The 22,360-nt window shown below is 36.7% G+C and overlaps 2 protein-coding genes across 7 annotated transcripts in view, besides 1 other annotated feature; both read right to left on the reverse strand.

Annotated features, from left to right (window-relative positions):
• CG44422 (uncharacterized protein) overlaps positions 1 to 12,060 on the reverse strand; it is an 83,405-nt gene extending 71,345 nt beyond the window's left edge. For 4 of the 6 annotated variants that reach the window (NM_001272515.2, NM_001201649.4, NM_132471.5 and 1 more), the window contains exon 1: positions 2,775 to 2,976. Coding sequence is in view for 2 of the 6 variants with exons in the window: in NM_167277.2 (NP_727507.2) it covers positions 6,588 to 6,650; positions 7,119 to 7,499; positions 11,869 to 11,926 (502 nt within the window). In the remaining 4 variants the exon portion in view is untranslated. Of the gene's footprint in view, positions 1 to 2,774; positions 2,977 to 6,587; positions 6,651 to 7,118; positions 7,500 to 11,868 lie in introns of those variants that run through there. The other 2 variants (NM_167277.2, NM_001298188.1) reach the window with 1 other exon arrangement.
• Positions 12,061 to 17,809: 5,749 nt separating this feature from the next.
• Ir10a (Ionotropic receptor 10a) lies at positions 17,810 to 20,485 on the reverse strand. The gene is given in 2 exon segments (NM_001103479.1): positions 17,810 to 18,868; positions 19,746 to 20,485. Coding segments are annotated over 2 exon segments (1,799 nt in total).
• A 910-nt stretch (positions 20,486 to 21,395) lies between these two features.
• Positions 21,396 to 22,360: part of a mobile genetic element that runs on past the window's edge.

The raw sequence follows: 22,360 nt of genomic DNA on the forward strand, positions 1-22,360 counted from the left end.
GACGCCAAATGTTGGTGGCCAAAAGTGAATTACACGCAAATTACAAGCGCTAAGAATAATCAAAGCAATTTTAATTCAAATTCAGCCGTTCAATGCATTTTTCAAACGAAAAAGCCTTTTGTTTATGCCATAAAAACGATGAAAAACGGCCCAAAATGCTAAACAAAAATGGATGCTTTCTGAATGAAAATCAACGGCCAGTGAAGTGAATGAGTGTCGCTCTCTCTCTCTATGTCCATATATATTTTCTGGCTGATTTCTGATTTTGTATGACGCTTTAAACACATTACGAAAATCAACAAATAATGTTTATCGATTACATGAACAGTGAGCCGCGTATTTGGTTCACTCACATTTTGTGACGAATTTCCTTTGAATATTTTCCTTAATTTCTTCCGTATGCCAAACTTGACGCTAAGCCCTTGATTCAGCTGAGAATCTGGCATCTTTGAGCCAATCAGATTTGCATTAGCTTCAGTCGAAAGTTGAGCGACACTCAATGGCGAAAGGAAAATGGTAAAATCAAAGGGAAAAAGCGACAGATGAAAAGGCAAAGCCAACTGGACAGTATCTGCAAAAACCAGCCGATGGTCGAAAAGGCCAAGAGCACCAGCACTCGCAAGATGGCCCAAAAATGTGTCAACTCACTAAGGGCATCTGATGGAAAGCTGCTTAACGACGAACTTGAAATATCATTATGGCTTCACAAAATGCAAATCAATATGGTTGTGCAACTTTCAGATTATATCTCTACAGCTAGTTGAGAACTGAAAGCTGCACTAATATGATTATCAAGTTAAAATATAGCCAAACTAAGCTAACAAAACCCGCTTGGCAAATATCATCAATTAAGCTGGGCTTTATCGCATAATATCTCACATTCCTTGGCACTGCCTTTAATGCAGCAATTTTCATAAATATATTCGCAGCATTTCTAACCGCAGCTGCGGTCCAAGCGGCGTATGAGTAATATTTCTAATGCCCAAAAAAGTTTCATTCCCCCAGCGCTGCAGCTGGCTAAATGAAATGCGCTTAAAATGCTCCAGCGAACACACGCGGCGTATGAGCAACATTTTTATAATTATGCGTCGGCAGCTGCAAGTTAAACACGCCAAATGCAATTAAATGCTTTCTTTTGCCCAACATTTTTTCGCTGTTTTTTTTTTCACTCTTTTTTTTTGGCAAATTTCTGTCGTCTTTCTTCTATATTTTTTTTTTTTGGATTTCCTTTACTTTTTTTCGTTCTCAGCTTTGTTTTGTTTTTTAATTAAAAATTGAAACTAAAGCGCCCAAGCAGCTTAAATATTTAACAAGTGAACGGGAATGGTGTGTGTGTGTGTGTTTGTGTGTGTTTGTGTGTGTGGGGGGGGTGTTAAGGAATGGCGGCAACAGGGGGTTAAGGGACGACCCATGCGGAGACAATTAGAAATGCTTTTCGCAGGCGGCAAAGGGGGCGTGGCTGGCGCGTGTGGCAGCCAGTTTTTATGGGAAAAGAAATTCCGTTTTATGCGAATGCCATTGCATACTTTCGGGAGTTGGCGAGTGCCAGGCGAATATTACTTTTACAGGGTGTGAGATTGGTCTTAAGGTATTTCCTAGATATTGCTCTTTAAATTCTGCTCTGTACTGTGTACTTTTAAGGCCAAATTGGTATGCATTTAAATCACATCATTTCTAACCAGAAGTAGTCAATTGGCAGGCTTTCTGAACTTGACCCCATTGCACGCTCAATTACAGGGTATATTGCCATCTAATCCATTGAATGCCGTAATGGCATCGTGCCCGGCGAGCATTTGTAATTAATTTGGCACAGAGACACGGACTTAGTTTTTTGTTGCTCGAACAAAGCAAATCGCCGGGGAGCACACACACACACACACACACATGCAACAGGAAAATGGGTTGGGAAAGTCAGTGGGAAAATCGGGGGGGGATCACTCTGAGGTGCGACTCAAACATTCGGGGACTGAACACTTTAAGCCCAAATGGTTCCATTCCAAAGGGCAAACAGCAGGCGAATTGAGCCATTGTCCATTCCCACAGACGATGCTGTCTGATTGCGGCAAGGTGCTAAGCCGATTTGGCTGCTGAATAGGCTTACACTATTTAATTTGCCATCAGACTGCTTTTAGAGTGCTTGTTTTTGTGTAGCGTATTTAAGCCAATTTTAAGTACAATAAAGAACAGTTTAACGCAGGCAAAAATGCTTTTAAGCTATGAAATAAGTTGCACAAACTTTTCTTGGGTAAAGAATGATTTGAATCCTGAATTTAACGAATTCATTTGCTAAGAGTTTAAAAGATTTTATTTGTATTTTTAGCAGCAATTCACTAATGTCAATATATTTTCCAAATATCTGCTTAAATTAGTGGTAAGCTTTGCCAGAACTTTAAAGTAAATTACTTCTTTGAAAAATCGTTTAAAATAATCTTCCTAGAAAATACAAAAAACTACTTCCGACATTTAAATGTTTCAAGTCGATATTGAAATAAATCTAAGAAATTTCCACAGACACTTGCGAGCAATTTCAAAAATGTTTTGGGAAATTCTCATGGTCATTATATTAAAATTTTAGAGCATTTTTACTGCTTTCGAAAACGACTTTTTTATAGGATATTTGATGAATTATGCATTCATTTCATGTTGTTTAGGATAAATGTTTTTGAGCACATAAAAAAAATACAGCCGAACAACTGGGGAATATGGACTTTTCCAATCGTATTTCGTTTTACATTTGATCACCGAAAAAAAAAAAATGTTTAACCAAAACTCACAACAGGAATTGTTCTATATTTCGTTTTTCGATTACAACTTCAAAATGTTTTTTATTTTATTTTTTAAGTTAGCTTTTTTTGTTGGCCCGCGCCAATTGACAAGACGACGAGTAATTTTCCCAGATTTTCCCCAGTTTTTCTAGTTTTTTTCTTTTCGCTAGTAAAGCACGTCGTGCCGTCGGCAAAGCTGAACGAGAACTGAAATCAGAATCAGAAAATGCGATGGACGATGCCGAAAAGCGAGAAGCGAAACGAAGTGAGTCGAAGCGCGGCGAAAGGAGAGCGGTCAGCGATTTTCCCGCTTTTCCGACCATCTCGCATGCGAGATTTTCTATCGAAGCGATGGGAAATTCTCTGGGCGCACGGAATTTCCCTTGTGACGCAGCAAACGAAAGCGAATCTGAAGGTTCGGCTGACTGGCTGACTGCTTTTCATCTGGGCCGATTTTCTATTTGGCCAAAGAGAGAGCATCACTCGGTCTCGTTTTTTTTTTTTTTCTTTGGCCAAATTGTGGGCCTACCTGTTGCTTAGCAACTCGGCTAAAAAGCGAGGCACTGAAAACTGGTAACTGGTAACTGGGAGTTGGGAACTGGCAATTCGCGTATTGGCTTGGGGTAGGTAGTGAAGAACTCATTATTTCATTGTCGGGTGCCAAAAAAAAAAAAAAAAAGTTAGAATTTCGTTTAACTGCCAGCTGTTGCCAATAAAACAATTGAATCGTGTTAAATGCGATAATATTTTAATAATACAAGAGAGCCCATTGTTTCTCACACATTGTTTACCCTATAGCAAGAGAAAAATATAAAAAAAAAATCAAGTTTAACCATTTTATTGTTTTATTATTGTTTCTAAAAAATATACCACGATTGTTATTAATTTCTTTGTTGCTTATGGTTTTCAGATCCGCCATCTGCACAATATGCACAATATAGTATAAATAATCAATTACCTATACCAAATATACTAAATAAATACTCAAAACAATGTACATAAATAATACAGAATAAATAATAAATTACCTGCCCTCCTCTGCGCTTCTCATTCTAGTCAGCTAAACAGCTTCCACTGCCACTTTCTCTCCACTTTCTCTCCACTTTCTCTCCTCTTTCTCGCCAATGTTACTCATCAAATTACTTGGCACTTAATTGATTCGTGTGCGGAAAAGACAAGACTGGGAACACTTGAATGGCTTATAATTCCCCAGCAACCAGCTGGTATTCGAATTGCTGACTGCAATTGATTCGACTACCGGGCGCAATGCCCACACTCGAATGCTATCAATCGGTAGCTCATTTACATGTGAATTTGCCGAATGTCATTTGGATATTTTGACAGTCGAAGGCAACTCAAGTGGGCATACGAAAACAAGGAGCCATATGTTTGCACAGGCGGAGCATTATCCATTCCCATGTCTTGACCTGACCCTCTTTAAGTGCCAGGAAAAGTCCTTGCTTATGTGATGATATTTACAACGAATATATTTCTTGGCTTCAATTGAGAATCCCTTTAATATTGGATTTCCAGAAAATTAATTTTAATTCCATATGCTTATCAACATTTATCACATGTTTAATTTCATAATTTTCGAACATTAAGAAATTTTTATATAATATAAAATTCTCACAGTTTTTGATTTCTATTGTTTCTATTGCTCAGCTGGCACTTTTTGTTTCCATTTAGCAGTGGCAACGGCAAAACTACCAAGGAAAGTCGGAACTGAGACCAAGAATGGCAAATGCCACTCAACACTCAACATGCCAAATACAAACAGAGAACTGAAACAAGAGCAAGGTGGTACAAAGGGGTCGGCGAAGGGGCGTGGCTGCTTTGGGGGCTGTTTGGGAAAAGGGGAATCCCAGGGCATATTGAAGGCAGCAGAAGTGTAAACAGGAAACGTGATATTTGACAGATGAGTGTAGATATTTAGATACGAACATAAATACTACTTATGCCCTGGGAAACCACCCCGTGCAGGCATTCGTTGTGCCCGCCCCCTAGATGCCACCCTATCCCTAATACACAGCCCCTTTTCACCACACTGAGGAAAATTATTCAGCTTAATTAGATAGTTTTTTGTAAGTCTTAATAATTACATTTTAATTATTAAACATAGTTTCCATACTTAGTAAGTCATTATATATATTTATATGCATAAATATTCTACTTTCTTCCGACTTTCATATTTTCAATTAAATAAAATGAATAATTTAATACAAATTTCTCTCAGTGCGCCGAATTCTCCAGTGTTTGCCGACTCCTCCGCAGTCAGTGTCTCTGGTGTCTTATTGATTTTCTCCTATAGCTTTCACTTGCCGCAATTTGAAGTGCTACACTCACACACACACACACACACACACACACAGATATTCACGCACACAGACGCAGGCACGCATAAAAGCGAAAATGAGATGAAAACGGAGCCACCAAGAAGGCAACGAGAGAAATAAACCACAAAGAGAGACATGAGGCGAAAAGAATCGAAAATAAGTAAATATTTTGATGGATAAATGCTTTTCTCCTTCATGGCACTGCTGATTTTCAGCTCTCTAAGTCACTTTAAAAAAAAAAACGAAGAAAACAAACAAAATGAGTGGTAATATATTGTAAATGACTAAATTTATTAGTTAACAGTTTAATTGTAGAATGGATTTTCGTATGGCATAGGGCATTGCAAAGACGTCAAGTGCAAATAAATTCTATTTTAGCTAACAAAGAATCTATAAAAAAAGAAGTGCATAGATACCAGTTGTATGTATTGTACATTTTAAGCATCGTAACATTTTCGACTGTATATTTTTGATTGTTTTACCACTTTATCTGCGCATACAAAACCAATTTGGTTCCCTTTGCCACTCGGGCGTATGCTCGATAAAATCCATGGAGCGATGAAACCGCACCGACGGCAAACCACAGTGAAAGCTCACCACAGACGAACGGGGATTTACCCTTAGTGATTTTCCAAGCCACTCGGCGAACTCTTGAATCTATTGCATACTTTGGCGGGCTGTGACAAATGTCGAATAGGTCGTTTAACCAGAAATTAATCAATAAAACCGCTTTGATTGTGGCCAAGAAATTCATACATCCTAAGATACTGCGGCTTAGTGTGGCAAAGTGTTAAATCGAATCGAAGTAAACTAATTAGTTTACAATTAATTATTTGGTGTGAAGTGTGAATTTAAGACCAAAGATAGACATACTTCTATGGAATTTATGACCATAAAAGGTTTTTACAGCTTAAGATTTGATGATAATTTAAATCATGCATTTTAAACATGAGATACTTTTGCATGCTTATTATATAGCTACCAAGTTAATGCGAAAAATCGCACTGATAATATTAAAGATTAATTAAAAAATAATTAATCAGTACAATTCACAATAAATAACGATAATTAATCACTGACTCATATTTACTCGTATTTATTGTCCATTTCTGCAATTTCAGACAAAAGTGGCTTTCATTGGCATTCCCCGAATAGTTAATTATAAATTCCGTATAACCGCCTCTCGTGAATTTAAAAAAAATATAAATATTTAAATCAGCGTGGACACAAACTGAGTATATATCGTACATAGAAGAAGTATTCATTTATCTACCCGTCAATTGCGCACTTGATGTTTAATGACTGACAGATTTCCACCCGCCCTTTCGATTTTATATTTCCCAGCGAAACAAAGAAAATGCTTGAAATGTATAAATATATATAGATATATATTTATATATATATGTATACGTGCGATAACGAGCAAAAAAAAAGGAGAAATAGGTAAGAAAAATATGATATGGAAATGAGTTTGCATTTTACTCACAGTCATAATAGTCGTATCGATCCGCTTCGCTGGGATTATTGCTGCCCATGATTTTGCCAAAAACTGTGGAGAAAAAAAAGCAAAAAAAAAAATACGACAAGCGGATGGGTGAAAAAACAAGAAAACGATTTAAGAGCTGCCACCAAAGGGTTAACAACAACGTGGACAATACAAACACAGCGAGGGAAATCGCAGCAATTCAATTAAAATCGCTGACACACAGACTCAAAGCGCTGGGTAAGGGGTGAGGAAAAGCGTGAAAATCGAAGTAAAGCTGCCGGAGATTGAGGCGAATGAAAATAGACGCTAAAAGGGTTAAAATGGAAATGCAGTTTGGGCTACAAAAAGCCATGCTTCTTTTGCCCGCTCGAATGGGCGATAGGTGGCAAGGTCGAAAAGTCAGATTAATACTGTGAGAAAAACCATGCTCGATTGCAAATTATATATATATATATATATATATATATATATATATATATATATATATATATATATATATATATGTTTCATATATCCAGCAGCTATACTCACGTTTGATGAAGGTCCTGCGTATGCGAAGGAAGCACGATCGCGAGCGGGACAAGCGGACGAGCTCCTCCGGATGCGATCCGTTCTGGATGCAGATGATCGGCGCCAAGGGGGCGATGCGGCAGTGACTGCGACGCCGTCGTTCCAACAATGGAATGGCAACGAAATTCGAAGCCGGCTGAAGATGCAGCTGTTGTTGTTGTTGCTGCTGCTGCTGCTGCAGCTGCACTGCACCGATTTCCGTTTCCGGTTCGCCGCTGTTGTGGTGGTTATTATTGGTTGTACTGTTGCTATTATTATTGTTATTATTATTATTATTATTATTATTATTTATACTGCTGGCATCGATGATGGTTATAACGTTGACAGCTGTCTCCCGCGCAGCTGAAATATAATTTTATGCAATTATTATAAAAAATACAGGCCAAAGAATTTTCTCTTAATTAATGACCGTTTTTTTAAAGGTTGAGTAACTTCAGTTTAGCTTCAAGAAGTTCGTCATATAATCTAAGATAATATATTTTTTTTATTTAACTACAGCAGCGGAGGACATGTTCGCAATAAAAATGCATTTTACGTCAATGGAATATGTGTGTTTGACAAATTCGTTTCTTTCCTCGCACACATCATCTCGTAAATCATTTCGATGAATGCGAAAGCGAGGGTAAAAACATCCAAGAATGTGGTGTGTGAGGTGGCTGGGGGATTTCAATTTTACCCACCGCTGTCATTTACCTGTCAATGGAATCGAATTGGTGTTGCTGCTTAAAATGCATTTGAGTGCTGGTAAATGTGAAGCAAAGTGCACTTTTCACACAGCGCGTTTCTCAGCCAGTGTTGCACAAATTAAAAAAAAAAAAAAAACTTCTTGGTAAATTAAAGCACACATCTGAAAAGGTATGTTAACTTCTGCAACAGAGCGTCTTTCCAATCGTCAATAATATTCCCATTCTGATGATTGCGAAAAAAATCAATCAAAGTGCTGCCAGCTAATTAAGTGTTGAAAAGCACACAAGCAAAAGTGCTCAACAAATACGAATACCAAACGAATGCCAAACGAATGCCAACGAATACCAAAACGAATCTCAGCTCACTCACTTATCATCTCAACAGCTTGAACAGCCCTTTTCCATTTGACTCAAATGCAATTCATTTGATTTATTTGCCCTGCCAGCTGCTAAGCTATTTTCAAGTTGCAAAGAAGCTGCACTGCAAATGAAGGGGCCAACTTGAATTGGGGAATTTTTAAGAAGTTACCGTGACTTTGGTCTTGCAAGTGAGAAAAACACACACATTCGCTGCCAGTTTTTTTTTTTTTTTTGGGATGTTCAGAAAAGTGTAGTGTAGTGTAGTGTCGCAGGGTAGAGGGAGCCAAATAAATCAGTAGAAATGTAACATAATCGCATATTGTTACTAACTAACTGCACTTGGATTTAACATAAGCTAATAAGTCAAGTTTGCAACTGAGCTTTTTGCTCAAAAAAAGACTTTAAACACATACTTCGTAGATAGAATAGCCATATTTTCATATATTAAAATCATATTCTTTTTGAACCCCTTTTGAACCACAGCCATGTTCCATCGACTCGGCTGGCTAATTTCTGGCTGTTGGCCAACTGCAACTGGGTCTTCTTGGCGGCTTTGGTTTGGGCGATTGGCTGCTCCTCCGATCTTGGTGTCGTTGGTCGTGTTTATTTGTTGCATATTTCAAACTGCTATCCAAGTGCCAACAAATGTCGCCAACCAAATGGCCATTCAACAGGCGGGGCGTGGAAAAAAAAAACGAAGAAAAAGAAAAAATGCGAAAAGGAACATTTACCCTGGAATATGAAGCACAAATGCGATTCGTAGAAATCATAAATAATATCGGTTTATTTGCCGATGAAGCCCACTCAATTAATTGCATTTCTGTGGCACTTTTAATGCACTATTTCGAGTGTCGTTAATTGTGCTTCCAGAGCCTACACATGCCAATTGCAATTAGAATAATTGTTATTATGATTATTGGCACGTAGCACTGGCAATCGTAAATTTGCGCCTCGTTAAAACTTGGACAGAAAACTATAAACAAGCTAACAGTTTGAATATTGTCAATATTTCAAATAGCTTCAAGCTAATTTACAAGATTGTAAATTAAATTGGCATAAAATTATACAGTAAATTGGTTCAAAAAATATCCTCTTTTAAAATTTATATGATTTTAAAATTAAATGAATATTTAAAACACATTGTATTTAAATTTAATATATATTTAATATGTATTTAATACACATTAAAATTAATAAGAAATCACTTTACATATTTATTTAGTTAGCTAAACCCCAAAAGTATAGTATGAAAGATTCAGAAGCGATAAAAAAGTTTGCAAACAAATATTTGAAACGTGTCTGAAAATAAATATGGAGTTTTTTTTTTTATTTAGCCAAGGGAAAAACATTTTCCAGGCGGCCTGTGTAAAATTAGTAAATAGTGCGATTTGTGTATATAAATACATATGTATGTGTGTGCATGGGCTAAGAAATTATTATTGTTATAATTTAGCTTGAAAAACAAGTAATTTTATAACCAAACATTTAAAAACAATCCTTACAGTAGCTAATAAAATCGCATACTAGAATCCAGAGCCAAAATATTTATATTAATGATATGCATAAATACACCGCCGCCTTGTAAAAACTGAACTTTGCAGATCGCCTCGCGGAATATGTTTATGACGAGAAAACGAGACGCAATCTAAACAAAATCGCCGTTTGCAATGGAAACATATTCCAGACATTGTTTAGATCGCTGGCTTTTGGTCTTCGGCTTTCAAGTTTTCAGCCTTCTGGCAATTGCAGTTTGATGGATAAACTTCACCGATCAGCCGTAAATTGTCCCGATCGAAGGCCATTCTGGCCAAGATTTATGCCCCAGTCGGTTGATTATCAATCCAAAATGCTATTCACATTGATGGCAATCAATTGCAATGCTTGCGAAGGGTATTTTATTTCTGTGTTCTGCGAAAGTTTTGTTCAATTTATATAAGCTTTCCCGAAGTCATAAAGTTTTTCACGGCTTCGGTGGGCAAAATATTGATCAGCTATATTTTAAGAAATGCCAAAGAAAATCAAAGAAATACACATATCTTTTCTACGTCTTTATAACAATGTATGTTAATATGACTCATTCTATTATTAAAAACATATACTAAGAAGAATAAACCACCAATGAAATAAACGGTTGTCCTTAAAATGTTATTGTTTCCAGATATGTTACCATTACTATAGTAGTATTCTAAATAATTATTTATTTAATGCAAAATCCCAGTGACCTCGTGTTTTTCACGTTTTTTCTTTTTCCGGGAAACAATTTGCCTGCAGCACAGTGTTTGTTTTTGCATCTGTCATTGGCCCCATTTCCAACTTCTGCAGCATTGCAAATCGATCAAACAGCCGTCGGCTGAGATTGAGATTCAAATTTTGGGCAACGCAGTCTGACAGTTAAATGAACACATTTCACATATCACATTTTCCCGCACACATTTTCCTCCCTTTGCGCGAGTTTTGGACAATAAACAATAATAAACACGGATACGCAATGCGAAAAACTTGGCAAATTGTTTTCCCAAAAACACATTTTCTTTTTTTCCTTAAGACGATTTCCGTTTTCGATCGAGCAAATCTGGTTCCGTTCGAATGAAACGAAGAGAGTCATTAAATGGGCAAACATCAAAGATTTTCGAAAGAAGTTCTTGATCATTTTTCGTATTTCCCACTGAATGCTAAATATCTATTAATATTTATAAAAAAAAAAAGAAGTAGTGAGTGCGTTTGCTAAACAACTAAATATCGAAGGCGAATTTGTGGGTGGCACTGTGACTTTTCTTCTGAATTTATATCCCTAAAACTGTTTCCCTTTGCTGTTCGCCTTTTTGTTTGGCACAAATAAAATATTTGGTTAGCTTTTTAAGACCCAGAACACATGTTGCTCTGGGCCAATTAATGGTCGGAAAAGTTTCGCTGAGGTGTTTTAGATGATATTAACATGAAACTTATATTTATTTATTCAGTTTTGATAATCGCGCCATATAGCAGCGATTATGTTTGGTATGGGGCCATGTGATGCCCGTATTCTTGGTTCACGAAATCTATTTCCAAATGCGAATCGCAGCCCATTCGAAGCGCCATGGGTGGTCGTACTCCTCATGATTTCGAGGAAAACTCTTTACCCTTTCCCTTTTCGCTTTTCGTTATAAATTTTCTTTCTTTCGTTTGTGAAAAGCCGCTTTGATGTTGGCAGGTAGCAGGTAGACAGTATAAATTATGGATGGTAGTGCATTTGGATTGCGAAAGTGAAATTAAATGAATTCCTCATCCTATTCCGGTCTGTGGAAATTGCTGGACAAACAAACCGAAATTAGCCCGGAGAATTTGCGCCCCCTCCCCTTCTGAATTTTGTGGGCAAACAACACACACAACATTTCGTATGCAAACTTAAAATCAAACAAATACGAAAAACAATTGGTCAAAATCAAATTAAATTCGCTGACTGCGAGTGTTCTCATCCAAAATGTTGTTTATCTTTCGATTTTCCATGTTTTGCAATTGGTAAATCAAGTAAATGAATAAAAATAGACCATAAAGACAATACCATACGATTATGAAGGGTGAATCCCATCGATTGGCAGAGCAATTGAATGAAGGCCCTCTTAATTCAAATACTTTTATTTAATATGCAAAACAAACTTTATGTTTTAAGTCTGAGAATAACTTACAGATGTCCACAACATCGGATGGCGCCTCCATTTCCATGGCATCCAGTATTTCCGGCATTTCGACTCTGCACTTTTTGAATTTTCTGTTTATTTACGATTATTTTTATGTGCCGACCGAAACTCCCTTTTTCGAAAAAACAAATTATTCACTGCGCGCACACTGCAGGTGTTGCCTCTTCTTTTTCTTTTTCGCCCGCAGTCGACTGCATTCGGAAAAGGCTAAAATTAATTTTAGACCAAGACCAAAACAAATCCAAAATACAAAACAGAAAATAAATTAAAAAAAAAAAATTGTAGCGTAAATATTACACACACCGAGCACCGAGCCAAAAACTATACGCAAAACTTAGTGACAAATGGAAAAATATGATGGGCCAGAAGAATTGCACTCAGTATCTTCTGGAATTCTTCTTTTAGTCTATACTTTCTTTATTTTTTTTTTTACTAATATCAATTTTCACTCTAAGCTGCACTTAATTTTGAAGGCATAGCTAATTAATATGTTGAATGAAAATGCACGGATATTTTCGATTTCCCGGACTTTCGATCACGTCTGTTTGCGCTGACGGCTGTCCGGTTAATGTTTTCTTTTACTTTCAATTTCGTGATTTAGCTTTGGCCATTCAATTGCTCTCAAACTGGAATTTTCGCGTGGGAGAGCGTCTAAGGAAAATGTGGAAAACTCATGAGAGGCAATGTGCTGGGAGCAGTCTGCGATCGGTCGGTTTCACATTCGGATGCGCTCGGCTGATTGCCGATTTGGAAAATGGAAAATGAGAGTGGAAAAGTGGTGAGGAAAATAGGAAACTGCAGGAATCTAACTTACTCCAAATAAGCAGATCATTTGTAGAAAAAATAGAGCAAATAAGATCGAGACAGTAGGTAATGCAAGTAATGCACTATATATTTAAAAATAAAATAAAATAATTAAATTAAACTATAATATCTGTTGTTGCTTATAGTTATAATTTAAATAACAATTTTATTTTGAAGAATATTTACGCTTTACATGTGCAACAACTTAAGCTCTTCTCTCAACAATCATAAATTCATATCCTTCAATTTTCTGCAGACTGACAACGTGTTTCTTGATTTTCCAACCTCCACAGTGTAATATGAAAAATCGCAATCAATTCACATTTGCAGTTGACAAGGCTGTGACAACGTCAACATTAAATGGAAAATTGAAAACTACGAAATTCGCCAATAGAAATACACACATACTCGAAAAACCCAGAGAGAGAGAAAGAAAAAGTTCAGAGAGTGCCGTGAGTTTTCCGAGCTTTTCCATGGATTTCCATTGGCAGGTGCATCAGTCGATCGCCAGCTGTTTGTGTTGTTGTCTGTGGGTTTCTCTACGGAACTTCAATAACGAACAAAATTTCCGAAACTTGTTGGCCTGTCATTTCATTTCACGTGTTCGCTTTAAAATGGTGAATAGTTAGCAGGAAGTTTGTCAAGCTGAAAATTGACAATGCATTTCAGCAACACTCAAAGAAAAGTGTGCCCAGACTTTGCTTTAAAGCAACTTTTATTATAGAATATATATTTGGTGTATTGTATTCTCAATTTTTCTTAAAATTATTGTTTTATTATTTTAAAAGGTGTTTTGTTACTAAAGAACAGGATTATATTAAAGCCATTTATTTAATAAGATTAAATTAATATTTTATGTGGTCCATCAAGTAATTGTACATAATAATTCCATTTACTTAATATGACTTCCGCAATAAATACCATATGTTAAATAGCATTCCATATATGTATATTCCATTTCATATTCCCATAGTGTTCGAAATGTTTATAGCATCGAACGTATATCGTTTTGTCAGATCCCCATGCCGAATCGACCATTTCGAATCTCATTTCCCAATATAGTTTCGACGCAAATAATTGCCGCATTAATTATTATGATTGGCAATTAAGTTTAACGCCGGGTGGGCGTAACCACGCCCCCACTCAGGCGAGGTGTCAAAATGCCTTCGCATTCGGGCAGCAGGGTAAATTCAATAATTTCCTTAAACACAATAGTGGCTGTTGATATTTAAAAATGGCAACGAAATGGCCAAGAAAAAAGAAATGGTCGAAAAACAAATCAAATAAACAAGGACAGGCAAATTTTCGTATCGAAATCTCTGACGCCACAGAAGCAAGTTAAACCAATAACACAAAAATATGATCGACTCAATATAAACTAATTGAAAAATTGTGCTCTCCTGGCGGCGTCACTGTAATTGAAATACCCTGGAAACAAGAAGTGGCTTAGGCTAGCTTCAAATAGCGAACGAAATTGTAAAAATGTATACAAATTTATATTTATCGTTAAAAAATGTATAGTTATTTGGAACAAAGAATACATAAGCTGGGTGAAAAAAAAAAATATTTTAAAAATATATCCATGTTTGCTTTTAAGGTATCAAATATTCGCTTACATCACTGGAATCCTTTTAAAATGCATGCAAAATAAATGGCCATAATTTTTCACTATCGGGCGCAATAAAATTGTACGTTTTGTATAAAAACACGAAACAAATAATGTATGAAAAACCGAACTGAAAAATAGACAGAAAGCCAACGGGAAGAAAAGCTACTCACCGCAAAAAAACAATAATAACAAAAATATGTGGGTAAATGCGTTGAAATTTATGACTCTTTAAGGTTTACAATATATATACATTTCATATTATTTACACACAAAATGCAAATCACAAAGGAAAAACCATAGAAAGTAAAATACACTTTATGCAGCATTTGTTTGTATGCCAGTTTTGAGTGCTTTGTTGCTGTTTTTTTTTTATATTGTTTTGTTCGTATTGTAAAATAGGAAATAGTTTACTCGAAAGCAAGTTAGCAAAAATTGAGTAAAGATTTATCACTTGGCCGGCGAATTAGAAATACATGATTTATATCGCGGATTTTCCAGATTTTCAGAGACTTTTCTGGGAGTTTTTTTTTTTTTTGGAACCGAACGCGGCAGCGGACAAAAACAAAATGCAGGGCAGCGAGAGAGAAAAGCAAGAAACATATTAGAAAGACGCGGCAGCAGATCCAAAAAAGCAACCAAAGATAAACAAAAGTTATGAGTTGGAAATAAACCAAAAATTTTGGATCTTACTCAATGAGCGCGCGTGCCTGGGTTTTTATACTGATTTTTTTTGTTTCATTTCATTTTTGGTTCTGTTTTAAATAGTTTTCATTGCGTTTCCTTATGGACCCCATTTTTTGTTCAAGTCTTTTGTTTTTTTTTTTTTTAATCTGTGGGTTTATTTTTAGCTGGAATTTGAATAATTTTTTCAGCAACAGACACTACTCCAGTTTTCGTGGGTGGGCCGCTCTCTGGAATTTCATCTTCACTCGATTTTCCCAAGCTGCATCAATCGTGAAAATAAAACAAACGAATGTTGAGAAAGTCCATGCAGTCCATATCCCTACTATACACATTAAGAAAAAAATTATTGCTTATTTAAGAAAAATAATTGTGCTTAGTCTAGCACAATGGCTCATCAAAATTTGAGCAGCTGAGGAATTTTAAAGAACAATAAAGCACAAAGTCCATCAAAAGGAATTAACACTGTTGGCAAAAAGTGTCCCGCAAGTGCAAAGAAAAATTCCGTGGAATTCGGTTTTACTTTTATTTTTGGTAATAAAAATTGATGGTCTCTGGTTTTTGCGCTTTTGGCCATAAATATTGCCGCTTTGTGTTGAAAAACATTTATGGAAATGTATAAAACATCTGGGCACAAAGCTGAAAGCCAATCAAAGCCATTAATTAACCATAAATGACCACTAAGCGAAACTACGGAGCGGCAAAAAACTAAGTGCTTTTCAATTTCCCATTAACGAGATCATCAAATTCGACTTTTCTCCAGTGGGAAAATGCTGCTGCTCTCTTCACTGCCGATATTTAAATCGAGAAACGGTCAATGAAGTGCGATTTTGCATGCTCGTCACGTGTTTTTTGGGCAATGTCCTGCTTAGTCACTTCCCTCTCTTTCTCCTTTGGTCTACCCATCTCTCTCTCTCTCTATCTCTTGAATTGGGACTCATCAAATAATTGACTTTACAAAAGTGCTGAGTAATCAGCTTGTTTTTTATAGCAATGGTAGCTCTTTCTCAGGATTCCTCGCAACACTTTCGAATATATCACGCATACGACATGTGCGCCACATTGAAAAGATTTTAGGTAAAAATTACATTTGATTACAGGAAATTTGGTGTAAAATATTATTTATAGTAGGTGCATCATTATTTCGCGGATTTTTTATATAAAATGCTTATTTTTGAACATTTATTTTGCACAACACTGCTTTGAAATGTGGCAGAAATAAGTGGAAGAAAGTGAATAAAGCAACTATGTCCTCCCAAGGAGGAAGTGGCAGAAGGTGAGCAAAAGGAGAACATGGAAAATGTGGGGGAAATTGCAGGACATCTGAGCATCATTAGATCAGCGATGGGAAGAGGGGAAATGAAAGCGGCACTCAAAATTGCGTTCGCCGTACTTTGTGAAAGAATTTGTCAACTTGTCACTTTCCCTCAATTTCCACACAATGTAAAAAACTAGCAGAAAAATGCTGGCGACATATTTTGACTAGCTTGCATTATTTGCTTTTCAATAAGGTAACATTGTTGTGATGTTTATTAATGTTATATAGTAATGGTAGAGCTCTGTGAAAATTCAACTATACCATATGTGTACTTACTATACTTTATTATTGTATTGCTGGGAAGACCTAAGTTGCTTGAAATCTCTATTCTATCAATGGAATATTCGACGCAGCTCGAGTGTCCTTGCTCTCCTTGTTGTAAGCGTTGTTGTAAGCGTTGTTGTAAACGTTGTTGTAAACGTTGTTGTTGAACGCTGCTGTTCCTGTCACGATAAGATGACTTGAGCTCGCGCATATTTCATGTGACTGCCGCTTTCGCCGAATTCGCCCATCTCCGTGCGGATTTGAATATTTAAATAAACTGCTCACTGGTGGTGTGTTGTTGTTGTTGTTGTTGTTGATGTGTTGTTGTACTGTTGTAATTGTTGTTGTCACTCGCATTGCGGCTGTTTAATTGTCATTTCGTGTGCAGCAACCGAAATGCCAAATAAACACAAATTTACGCAGGCGACCGATTGACGTGTGCAAGAGTGTTTGTGAGTGAGATGAGCACAGTGGTTGATAGGGTCATTAAATTATAATAAATCCATAATAAATATATATATATATTTCTTTATTTAATGTATGTATTTGTCTTATTAGTTATTTAAATACAAAGCCTGGCTTAAAACTAGAAATTAGTCATTCAAACTAAGAATGATACAAAATGTTCCAAAGTTCACATGACAAGTTTTTGATTTTTTGTCTGCCTTTTATAGTATTACTTGTTTTGTTTTGTTTTATGGAACAGAAAGTAACAATAACCCATATTTTGTATTTAAAACAAATGTTTTTAATAGATTTATGGTATTTAAGTCGCGTAACTCCAATTGCGACTGTCGCTTTGCATTGCAAATGACAACCTTGAACCGCCAATTGCATTTCGGAGGCTGCCAATTCGATTTGAACCGTGACTGGTCTCGGCCAGAATTGCAATCGCCGCTAGAGCGTATCATTGTTAACTTGGCCAAATTATATCAGCGATGTGTTGGCCGTTTTGGCCCTTTTTGTGCCGCATGTTGTATGTGTGCTGAAATTGCAGCCTCAATTTCGCCGCTGGCCTTTCGAAAATGAAATTTGCAAGCGGTGCAAGCGAAAATGAAATGTTAGCTGAATTTTCCATTTTTTTTTTTTTTTTTTTTTGGCAAATATCGAAAGAAAAAATGACAAACGAAATGTGTGAAATTGTTGATTTTATTGTCGTTTGATTGGGCTTTCGAGAACTTTTGGTTAGCACTTTGAAAACGGTTTAATATTGATTTAAAATGCATTTCATACTTAACAAACAAAATGCTTATCTATACCCCCTTCTTTTGCAGTTTCCACCTGAAATGCTCGGCTAGAAAGCCAAGAAAAGCCAACAAATTACCACCGATAACCACGTAGAAGGCCAACTGCAGATCCCCAATAGTTAGGACCCTCACAAGCTCGGATTCGGCATCGGCTTCCAGGATATTTGACCTCATTTTAATGTCCACCCAGGACTTCTCATCCTGTATCCATTTGACAATCAGTCCAGCATTCAGGAATCTTAAAAGCAACGCATTTACAGCATCTTCCCATGGCGAATCCCTCGGCATCACATACGAGATGGTATAGTACTTGGGACACTCGGGAACCACCCAAATCTTACGGAGCAGCGTGAAATGCGAGGATTCCAATATTAAGGAGGTATATCTGGAGACTCCAGCCTTGTTCCTAAATCTGGCCACCTCATCGATGACATCCGCACGTAGATCTCGATTCCAGGCGATGTTTCGCTAAAGAACAGATCATCCGCCATCGATGAGTATTTGTAGACCACCTTCAAGCCACTTTCATCCAGCTCCTGCATGGTATTTATATCCTTATAGTACAATGGATGTATGTACACCGTAGCCAAACTGGATTCGAAAATGGCGCCAAATATCACGCTCACCAGACATAGCGTTCCAATGAACATCCTTTCGGCATAGCTCGCTGGCAGGTGGCTCAAGTTAAGACGCACCCAAACCACCCAAGTATCGACCATAATGCCCAATGCCTGTCCCACAATATGCTGATTGCCCAGACTCACTATCCTCAGCTTCAGATTAATCACCCGCAATGTTAGCCAAATTAGAGCACAAGCAAAGGCGGTCAGCACGAATCCCAGCCAAATATCATAGCCAACTGCAAATATTGGCAATATTGATTGCGGTATACGACTGGCTTTCGGCACATATATGCACAATTCATCGTCGTACACGGCCACAGTGAAGTCCATGTACTGCTGCACCAGATAATCCTTGACGAAGAATCCCGTTAGGCAAATGTCCAGGCCATCTTTGATGATCGAACCGATGGCGCCATTGTAGCTTCCATTCGCAGAGCGTTCTCTGTTGCGAAGAAAGTGATTACATATAATAAATTAAACTAATATGATATCCATTAATGCAGCATAATAAGTTGGTGCAGAAAGATATATTTTTGAAATATTGGCTTTTGCCAAAAGGCTTTATTTGTGTTTTACGCTTAAAATAATCGATTTTTTTGTTCATAGAAATGGAGTATGAGTTCCAAATATGGAATGCCATACCTCGTTGAACTCGTCATAAAATTCCCGTTCGAATGGCATTCACAGTTAAAAATGTATGTATGTATGTATGTATTTTTGGTCAATTTTTCGCGAAAAATGATGATGTTACCCCTTATAAAAAATCAGAAAATTTGAAAAAAATAATTTTTTTAAATTAACAAAATGGTTGCAGAAATCGTTTATTTGGATCATTAGCTGTATAAAACAGTATTTTTTTTGAATGGGTGACCATTTTTAGCCAAGTTATAGTAAATTAAATTCTTCGAAAAAATCATAATTTTGCCAAAATGAATCACCAATTTTTCAACAAAATATAATCATTATTTTGTTCATAGCAATGAAGTTATTTATCCACATACTGAGTGCCATACCTCGTTGAACTCGTCATAAAATTCCCTTTCGAATAGCATTCACAGTTAAAAATGTAATTTTTTGTCAATTTTTCGCAAAAAATGATGTTACCCCCTTACAAAAAATCTGAAAATTTGAAAAAAATTAATTTTTTCAAATTAACAAAATGGTGATATGAATCTTTTATTTGGATAATAAGCTGTGCAAAACAGTCATTCATTTGGATATGTGCTCATTTTTAGCCAAGTTATAGCTAAATCAACTAAATCGTATTCCGAATTTTTCTACAAAAAATGAAAAAATAAAAAGACATCGGCATTGCTTACCCAAAATATTTTTTTTCCGGCTGCTGCAGTAGCATGGTGAAATTCAATCGCTCCCTGAGCATTTGGGCCACCAGAAAGTCCACGCCAGTGACTCTGGTCAGCAGACCGGTTTCCTTATCGAATTCCGGACGAGTGTAGACGGACCTAAACATCTGGATGCGCAGTGGATAGCCAGCCATATCGCGGAAGAGCAATTTATCCAGGGTCTCCGAACCGTAATAACGCACCAATCGTCCAAAGGCGGAATCGCGACGCTTGAAGGGATCATAGATCCAAACACCATCTCTGGTTAGGAAAAAGCGATTATAGACTTTGTGCTGCGTCCACAACTGTCGACAGCTGCCCTCCAAGCGGAGTTGTTCATCCGCGGAAAGATCCTTGTCTTGATCTGCCAGGATGTAGAAGAAAGTACTAGCTTTCTGAATCGGTGCAGCCGCTCCACGATTAGTCAAAAGTTGATCCAAACTCATCACCAGGACTAGATTCCTTCGACCAAACGGATCGTCCATCCAATAGCGATTCTCCTGATAGGTAACGATGCTCAGCGGGATTTCCGTTCGTAACAGAAACCACTGGACATAGGGATTCTCCGCGTCCTGATGATCTGAACCCGCTCGCAGCCAAAGTTCCAGCTGTGGCAAATCCCTGGTTGGTTCCACCAGCAGTCCATTCAGCCGGGTCAAGTTCAGCGTTTTCAAGTCCAGCATGAAAAGCAGGAAAACCGTTCCAAGCACCGCCATTCGTATGGGATTTGTTAGCACAAATGACTGGAGAAGTTGGCCAGTATCCAACCCAATCCAATTCAATTCAATCCTGTTCACAACTTACTTCGGCCAATTCCTGTTTTGACACCTGCAATTTTGTTTGTTTGCTCGCGCACAATTCGACCCTCGTTATGTCAGGTGTTTTGGGTCGTCTAGCTCTTAAGCAAACATAATTATTATACCCTGCAATTTCAGTGGCTACCAGGCTACCAGGGGGTCCCTTTCCCGGAGTCACCACTTAGGATCTCTCAAGTTCTTTAGCAAAAGCTTCACACATATTTACATATATTTTATGATTGAAGAGCTCAACTTATAATACTAATAATAAAAATATTAAGAACTCAATTAATTTTAGTTAAATTTTACATAAATGAGAGATAGTTGTGGGATATAAACAAAACGTGACCCTTTCGCATCTGACACTCTTTATTATTATTTTTTTATTTCGCATTGAAACACCTTTGTTCCATGTATTCCCATTGTTGTGCTTTTTCATTCATGGCCAAATCAAGTAGACTCACCTGAACGCGGAAATCAAAGAAGAAGCCGAGGGGAAACTCGATGACGATTTTTCCCACAGCGAGATTTTCCGGTGGTCAAGCTAAGCGACGCGACAGTTGCACGGTGGTATTGAATGGCATTAAAAGTTGAATTTTTAAACAGATTTTTAAAATAATATATAAAGTAGTAACTAACGAATTCACTAATTAAAAGCATGTTTATATTTTATATTAACCATTTAGACTAAATGCTTTCATCACATGGACCACTGTTCTGGTTTTTTTCAGCTTCCACGAAAAAGTTTCGGGTTCAACTCGCCGTTTCCTGGTTCAGAACCCCAATCGGCCGTATATATATTGATATTCATGCAGTGGCACTTGTAATATGTAATAAGTAATAAGTAATAGCTCAGTGTAATAGATATTGAATAGCTCAGAGCGTCTGTTTCGTTTGAATCGTTTTATTTGAATCAATCCTATGTTGCTGTCTTTGGGTACAGCTACCCGTACATGGTGTTCTTACATATTGTACATATTGTATATACATATACATGTGTATGCAGAAGGCATACATATGTTATGTATGGCTTGACCACTTGAGCTGCTAAGTGCATGCTCAGCATTCTCACGCTCCGCGATCGGCTTATGTATAAGCGTTAGATCGTATTTCATTGGCTGGAGTGTTTATGTAAGTGCATGTGGTCTTTGATGTGAATTATGTTTATTTGTGTTTGCAACAAAGTGTCACAATGTATGTACGTTACTTATATATATGTAGAGTAGAGTTATAGTGAGGGTAGATACACTACACCTCCCTTTTTAGAGAAATGACGTAATATATGTAGTCATTTAATTAATTAAAACATTTTTTTTCTTATATTATTTCTTATTTATCCTTTCTATTAGAAAAAGTTTGGTCTCAGAATAATTTGTGTAAAAGAATTTTTTTTTTTTTATATTTTTTTTTTTTTTTTTTTTGTTTATAATTACGTTATGCTTCTATTTTTAACTTTCTTAGACAAAAACTTATTAAATTTTTTTTTTTTCGGTTGATCAGACCTTTTTTTTTTTTTTTTAGTTATTTATTTTGTATAAAACGTTTCATTAATTATATATTTTTAACCTATCCTTATGAACTTTCTGTTCTTTGTTCTTTTTATTCCTAATTACTATGTTATTGTTTTCTTCGATTCTAATTACTTCGAATGGCCCTAGATACGTTGGTTCTAGTTTGTGACCTGTTTCGTTTCTTATTAAAACGTTATCTCCTACTTTTAGTTTAAAATCGCTAACTTTGTTATCATAACTGGTTTTCTGTTTTACTTTATTACTTTCTAATAATATGCGTGCT

This window comes from Drosophila melanogaster, chromosome X, assembly GCF_000001215.4.
Source record: "Drosophila melanogaster chromosome X".
NCBI lineage: Eukaryota > Metazoa > Arthropoda > Insecta > Diptera > Drosophilidae > Drosophila > Drosophila melanogaster.